The sequence below is a fragment of the Meleagris gallopavo genome, chromosome 22 (assembly GCF_905368555.1).
Source record: "Meleagris gallopavo chromosome 22, MGAL_WU_HG_1.1, whole genome shotgun sequence".
In the NCBI taxonomy this organism is placed as follows: Eukaryota; Metazoa; Chordata; class Aves; order Galliformes; family Phasianidae; genus Meleagris; species Meleagris gallopavo.
The window spans coordinates 10,940,816-10,948,475 of NC_139425.1; the positions used below are offsets into that span (position 1 = coordinate 10,940,816).

General features: G+C 45.2%; 1 protein-coding gene across 2 annotated transcripts; it reads right to left on the reverse strand.

Moving 5' to 3' along the window:
- Positions 1-662: 662 nt before the first annotated feature.
- On the reverse strand, positions 663-6,628 carry DDX27 (DEAD-box helicase 27). 2 transcript variants are annotated; one of them, XM_085242057.1, is made up of 21 exons: positions 6,469-6,628; positions 6,252-6,386; positions 6,112-6,171; positions 5,665-5,821; positions 5,281-5,330; positions 5,036-5,122; positions 4,608-4,713; positions 4,344-4,517; positions 3,823-3,973; positions 3,576-3,675; positions 3,323-3,464; positions 3,095-3,248; positions 2,896-2,977; positions 2,645-2,822; positions 2,405-2,511; positions 2,156-2,261; positions 1,956-2,050; positions 1,726-1,852; positions 1,359-1,443; positions 1,107-1,181; positions 663-844 (listed from the first exon to the last, which is right to left on the reverse strand). In XM_085242057.1, the coding sequence occupies exons 1-21, from the start codon at positions 6,556-6,558 to the stop codon at positions 829-831; spliced, it is 2,277 nt and encodes a 758-aa protein (XP_085098183.1). In that variant the 5' UTR covers positions 6,559-6,628; the 3' UTR covers positions 663-828. The 2 variants fall into 2 exon arrangements, with proteins under 2 accessions (XP_085098183.1, XP_085098184.1); XM_085242058.1 differs by lacking the exons at positions 663-844; positions 1,107-1,181; positions 1,359-1,443; positions 1,726-1,852 and adding an exon at positions 1,861-1,896.
- Between the last annotated feature and the right edge of the window lie 1,032 nt (positions 6,629-7,660).

Sequence of the window (7,660 nt, forward strand, 5' to 3'; positions counted from 1 at the left end):
ATTCTACTTCTGCACTTTGGGTGTGAAGGAAGAGCATGTTTGAAGCCAGAAGAGTTATTCCCATAGACACAGGAGCTAGCTATATTGACTCATATCCTTTTTAGGAATTGAGGGATACTACAGGAATTTTATCAAGTAGCTGATGAAAAATAATTGATATGGAGAATAAAAGAGTAACAACAAGAGATTAACACTGCACAATTAGGGGTTACTAATCAGAATTCTCCCTTTTCTTTGGAGTACAATAAGGACAGTGCTGCTTGTATTATTAATAGTAATCACTGAAGCTCTATATTAAGCTGCTGTTTTTTTAGCTTGCAATAAGCCAACGTGATCTTCATATAGAAGTGCAATGCTCCTAGTAACAAATATTGGTATTCTGGTCTTGCCTTATGCTTGCTTCCTGTTGGTTAGGAGGGACAGTATCCTTTTAGAGGATCAGACTACCCCTTGGAAGGACATCTAGGGTACTCTACTTAGAAACAGATTCTCACCTCTATAAATCCTTTCAACCACATTAAGTAACAAATCACAAGCACAAGAACTAAGCATGAAGAGTGAGAGAAAGAAGGAACTTATCCCAGATCTCACCTGCTTGAGCTGTTCTATAAAAAAAGAATTTTTTCTTTTTTTTTTTTTTAGAAAATTTATTATATTGGCTGAAAATATTTTCACATAGTGTTCAACCAGCTATAAATGAACAATCCAAAGCTATTCTGAGACTTGATGAAGATCTATTCAGGTCCTCCCCGTGTGAAGAAATCCAGGCCCTGGAAAGAAGTCTGAAGTGTCCAGATAGCCCGGATTCCCCACTTGGTAAAACAATTCTTATTTCCTCTTGTACCTGAAAGAGAAGATCCTTGAAATCACATTGCACCAGCCCACCTCAGTGATAAATAAGGAGCAGCACAGTGCTTTCACTAGGCAATGCTCTCTCATGCTAAAATGCAGACGTATGCTACCACACAGCCAGTCTCTGATTTCTCCGAGACCCTGCAGCATCAGATTAAACTGCTGTAGAAGCATCAGATGTCTTAGAGAGGGCCTTTCAACCATTACAGTAAAAAGAAATCAAGAAAAACTTGGAATAGAAAGAGGAGCTATACCTGGACTTGGACTTAAAGTTTCCTCCTTTCCTTCGTTGCGCCATGCCCAAGCGTTTCCGATCCTCAAATGACAGACTGTTACAGAGAGAAAAACAAGGAAGTGTCACATGTACTTCTAGAAAGATACCCTGCTCTGCTATGCCCATAACATAACTAGAACAGATCCTTTTACCCAGTACCCCGCAAACTACTGCTGAGAAAGTTCAGACACTATGGAAGGTCTATGCTAACATACTGCTGCTAAGCCATTACCCTGCACGATACTGCTTCAGAGCCTTCCTGCTTGTGTTGGTAAGCTCTTCATCAAACACAGACACCTTTTTCTTCTGCTTGGGGCCTAATACAAGGAGACAATACAATAGTCAGAACATTGGCTGTAATGAGAAGGTCAGAGCATCATCTTGTTTACTAAAGCCCAGTATTTGTGACCACTACAATTAGCATCACCATCAGGAAAAGCAATGACTCTCCCCTCTGCAACTGTGTGCCCTGGCCAGCGCCAGCGGCCATTCCTTCTAATTTGGTGCTTCCCACTACACAACTTAGTTCATTTCACCCATACGCAACAAAGCAATTGATATAAGGTTTATCAGCTGTGAAATAGAAGTGCTTTCTCCACCTTTTGGTGCTGTTGCTGGTTCCTCTTCTGGCAAAGCTCGGGCCCGCTTCAGTCGCCGATTTCTTTTTGCCAGCCGCTCAGCATACATTTGAGATTTCAAGATTTCAAACTGTGACCTCTCCTCTGGCTAGAAAGTGTAAAAATGTACATTTACAGCAATGAGAGGTTTTGCTGAGGAAAAAATGAGGATAATCCACTCCAGGGTCCCATTTGTCCATAATTATACTCACTGTCATTTGGACTTTTCTCTGTGTGTCCTGCATAAATTTCTTCCTTTTTTTTTTGCCTCGTAATGCTAGGTCAAACTCCTGCAGTGCTTTAGCCACTGGAGAAAGACAGAGGAAATCATGGAATAAAGACCTCTCAAAGGACAGAGCACATTCTACTTGCAGCTACAGAATTTAGCATGCCCAGCAGTGCTACAACTCACATTTTTCTTTCTTCCTCTCCTCACGGGTCTGGAACCAGCTCCGCTCTACGCCCTTGGTTGCAGTCTCCTGTTTTCCTTCCTCCAACTGCTTCTTTGCCTTATTGATCTGAAACAAGTCAGACAAGACGTAAGCTCATGGTTGTCAAGGAATATTTACCAATTTCCCTTCTAAAGTATGCAGGTTAAGCACACTATGGTCATCTCATTCTGCATTATGGACTCCAAGTCAACATCCTATACAAAACTTACCTGGGCCTCTGACTGCTGCATTTCACGTTCCTCACGCTCCAAGCACAGAACTGCATACACATCTTTTTCCAGATTCTCAATCTTTTCTCGGAATTTCAATATGACATCTGAAAAAGATCCAGCGTGAATTATATCAGAAGCAGCCTATTTAATGTCCACTTTAGCATTTAGCATCTCTTTTAGAGTCTCTTCTCTGTACAACAACTTGCCTGTGGCTCTCTTTTTCATCTCTGTGCATACCTTGAGGGAGAATTCTGGCTTTCACTGGTGTTTTGGCAGACTTCACAATCTCCTTAAGCATCTTCCGCTCTTCCTCACCCACGAGTGAAACTGAGCGACCAGCCCTACCTGCTCTTGCTGTTCGACCCACTCGATGAACATAGTGTTTGGTGGTGTTGGGCATGGTAAAATTGATTACCTATTAAATAAAGTGTTAGTAGAGAATTTACATTGAAGGACTTGTTAAAAAGATCAGTGTTGCAAATACTCACTGTTTTAACACCTTCTATGTCAAGTCCTCGCGCAGCCACATCTGTAGCTACCAGAATATCAATCTGCTCATCCTTAAAACGCCTGAACAAAAATAGCAAATATATTCGTTATGAACACAGAGATTCACTTTTTCTCTAGAACTTCCTGCTTTTAACTACTTTGTTTCTTCCCATGATGGCCCAGTAAGCCCAGTAATACCTGAGTGCTTCCAGTCGCTGTGCCTGGGAGAGGTTCCCATGAAGCTCCCCAACCCGCAGACCCATCAACCCAAGCAGGATGTGCATACGATGAGCTTGCTTCTTTGTCTGGGTGAAAAGCATCACGTGATCCGGGAAGGTCCGTGTCAGCAGAGCTGAAACAAAATCCTCTCAGCAGCTTGCTTCACAGTCACCCAACGATCCCATCTTTTCCTTGGTCATTGCTCACCTGACACAATGGCCTCACGGTCTCCCTCTCGGTTGGGTCTGATCCGGATGAATTCCTGCCTCAGGAAAGGGGCAACATCTGTGTTGCTGTTCACAAAAATTCGGGTGGGATTCTTCAGGGAAACAGAAGCCAAATCTTTCACCTATCAGAAAATATTAAAAAAAAAAAGTTCAACACTTTCTGGTGAAAGATTTAATAGACAACCATCTATTCAACCATCTGCCTGAGCATGTTTCCCAGCAGCCTGTTTTACCTCCTCTGTCATTGTGGCAGAGAAAAGCATTGTCTGCCGGTGCTTGGAACATAACCTGATTATTTCCTTCATCTGTTCCTCAAAGTACTCATCCAGCATCCTACACAAGAGAAACACAGCGAGATCATACAACTTTATCTAGTTCTAGCTGAGAACCATTATGTAAGGCAGGGTAACAGAGATTGCCCTGTATCCCGGGAAAAGGAAGCCGCCATCACATCTTTCACCACTGTTCTGTCTAGCCTACCTGTCTGCTTCATCCAAAATGAGCACTTCTACACTGCTCAGGTGGAAAGAGGGACAGTTGTGGAGATGATCAATTAGTCGCCCAGGAGTCGCAATAAGAATGTCCGGCCCAGAGCGCAGAGCTGCTTCCTGAGTCTTCACATCTAGGCCACCTGAAAGAGAGCAAACAGACTGCTGAGTCTGAGCATGATGCAACATAGTACATCTATCCAAATACCCTGAGAAATGGGAAAAAAGCACAGATTAATTACACATTCACAACTGGAAGTGACCTACCTTTTCTTTTTATGGAAAACAACAATAAAACCAACAACCAAAATACCTGCATAGCATTGGAAAATGAGATTCTACCACACCTTCTAGAAGCATGTTTGCAACAACCACAGTGTCCAGTTTTAGAGCACAGCATTTCCAGTTCCAGTTTCATCATCCAACGAGTACTGGGACTCGTTGTCCTCTTCTTCCTCTCTACCAGCAGTTTATAGTGATCTGTGCAATCCACATATGCAACTTCATACTCACCTACAGCAAGGCAGCTTGTGACACTGCTGAACTGTGCCAGCTGTTTTGTGACAGAATGCACTTGAATACCCAGTTCTCGTGTTGGCACAAGAACCAGTACCCTCGTTATTGGGGCCTGACGAGGTTTGTAAATCAGGCGCTCAAGCACAGGCAAGATGAAAGCAGCTGTTTTGCCTACAGAAGAAAAATTAAGAAGAATTACCAAGAATTATGAGTTACTGCAAATACTCTGAATTCTCCACGTCCCATGGCTGAAGCCCTCACCTGTCCCAGTAGCAGCACAAGCACAAATATCCTTCCCCAGAAGACCCACTGGGATACAAGCCTTCTGAATTGGAGTTGGCTGCTTGAAACCAAGAGCTGTGATTGCCTTCAAAGGAGACAAAACAGTTTAATGCTGTCTCTACTCGCTTCTACTGAGGCTACATCTGGAATACTTTCTCCAGCTGTGGGCTCCCCAACACACGTGGAACTACTGGAGCGCTCAATAAGGGCCATAAAAGTGGTAAAGGACTGGACCACCTCCCAAACCAGGAAAGGTTTGAGAGAGCTTACTATCATACCACACCCCACCTCATTTCCTTTTCAGAGAGGTTGCAAAGAGAAGAGCAACGCGACAGCTTTGAGTGGCGGAGAGAGGCTGTCCAACAGCCTTTACAACAATACATGTAATAACTAAACTAGATAAATACCTTAAGCAAAGGTCGGGAAAGATTCATGTCCTGGAATGACAAGCTATCATCATATTGAGAGGCATCTTCAAAAAAGCTTTCTGCTTCCTAGAAACAGCAACAAAAGCAAAACAAGAAAACCACACTTGGCAACACAACATGCAGTCACAGGGCTCTGGTTTGCTCTGTGACCTACAGTTCATTATGCTCTTCCAGAAGTTATACTGACAGGAGAACAATCTGGTGCCATTCTCTCCATCACTTACTTTTTGTCCTCCTTTTTTTGATCTCTTCCTTTCCTTCACTTTAATTGTATCTGCAAAAAATTACAATAGTCATTTTAGTACAACTAAACATATGACAACATATTCTGTGTGCTCTCATTTGGCGTTTTTTGCTTCTAAGAAGTTATTGATGAAAAAACCTCAGAAACAAATATAGACAAGCAGTGGAGTAAAACACCAAGCTAATCTCCTCATTCAAGAACCACCCCACCCAGAAGTACCAGAGCTACCATTCAAAATGAGCTTGACTGATCACAGAGATCTGCAGACAACACAAAGTGAGAAATTCTTGTTCATTCCCACCAAGACTTCATTAGAGACTGCTCTCCAGCAGATCAGTGGCCTGTCCATGTTTGTTCTACGTACCTGCTTTTGTGAAGATAGTTTCATCATCCAACGAGTACTGGGACTCGTTGTCCTCTTCTTCCTCTCTACCAAAGTCCTCACATTCCCTCTTTTCGGACTGATTATCCTCAGTTCCTGCATCGCCATCTTTCACTTTTGCTTGCTTAGCTTCTTTTTCCTGGACAGAAGTACAAAACAAGCCAAGTGGATAAAGTGAAATGGGCAAAGAAATGGGATGGATGATGTGAAATGGATAAAGAAGGAAACTTTACTCCTTGGAGAGCTTTTTTTTGGTTTGTTATGAGCCCACTCACACCCACAGCTTCAATATAAGCGTTAACAGTTCTGCATACAACAAGGCCACGCAGGTGTGGCTGAAAACTGACAGCCGCAGCTCCAGCACCGCGTTCGGAGGGACCAAACTCATTCCAGACCGCGCAGCAATGTGGCACTTGGAGAAAGCCCGACCTGAATCTTCCTTTTCTGCCTCACTTTCTCGATCTTCTCATCCAGCGTGGTAGCCGATCTCTAAGCAGGAAAATAAAGGCGAGGAGATGAGAGGAGACCGGGAGAGCAGGCGGCGATCCGCTCCCGGCCGCAGGGCTCACCTTGCCGCGGAGCTGACGCAGCGCTGCCGCCCAGGCGCCCTCCCCGCCGGCCTCCACCTCGCCGAACACGAAGGCGGAGCTGAAGTCCCCTCTCGCCGCTCCCCGCCGCCCGCAGCCCGGCGCCGGCCGCACCTCCTGCAACGACACCCGTGAGCGACCGAGCCGAGCCGAACCGGCCTCACGTCATCCAACCCAAAGTGAGCCGGCCCGGTCCCACCTCTTCATCCTCAGAATCTCCCGACTCGCGCTCCTCGGGCCCTTCGTCCCCCTCCGCGATGGTTCCCACCAGCCCCAGGCTGCTCAGCATGTCCGGCGCTCCCAGGAGTCCCGCAGCACCGCGTGGCCGCGCAGCAGCGCATGCGCAGTGGGGCGGCACGGGGCGGAGGGAGCGGCTGCTCCGCCCGACCGGGGAGGGAAACTGGAAGCGGCGGCGCTGGGAGGATAGGGGGCTGTCGTTCATACAGCACGTATCTGCTATTTGCAGCTCGTGGGCTCGGAGGAACGATCTGGGGTTTTTCAGTGGCTTGCTCTCAATCCCCCAAATATGTAGATTTTCCCCTTTGGGGGATAGATAGACTTGGAAAAATGGCATTGATACCCAGTAGTCTTCTTAATTGATGGCACAGTTTTGTGCACAACTGCTTTCGTAGAAGGTTGAAATTCAATATCGCACACTCGAATGCTTCGTTCATTCTCAGAGCGATGCTGTGCAGGCATGCAAGCCTTCCTGGCTGATAGGAGCAGCAGCACAGCAAGGATGGGTTTGGGGATGTCAGTGAGGCATGAGGCACAAAACATCTGGAGATGTAATTAAGCCCAATTTGTGTTCCTTCATTTGCTTCTGCTGAAGGGAACTCTCAGCTAACTAGAACTGCCTTTCCTGGCATAACCCTCTCAGATGGGCAACGATTAAGATCTTTTCTTATCAGATCAGTCCTTTTGGGAAACTTTTTTTGCCACTGTCTACATCCCAAAGTAATGATTGGCCAGTGATAACTGCATTTACATCTATAAAACAAAAATAATCTTTAAAAGTGATAAAACCAAGGTGAAAGAAGCTGCTGTTTGGATAGCAGCATAACTGGCAATATCAGTTCACCCAGTACCAGCACTCCAGAGGTCCTGAGAACGTCATCAGTGTCAGAAGCAGTTCTCAGTTGCACCAGCATCCAATTATTTCCCAACCCGCTGTGGTTTATGATTGATATGATCATGTTGATAAAGAGCTGCTTACCACTCCATTGGTAATTGTTCTTCTCTCTCTTGATATTTTGATGGCTGCCCAGCAGATCATTTCATCAAATATTCTGCTTCTTAAAAAGGTGTTGAAGGCTAAGGAGAGCGATTGGCAGTACGTAGTAGTAAGTTAAAGGTCTTGAAGACAAGCAAGGAAGGATTCAGCACGAGAG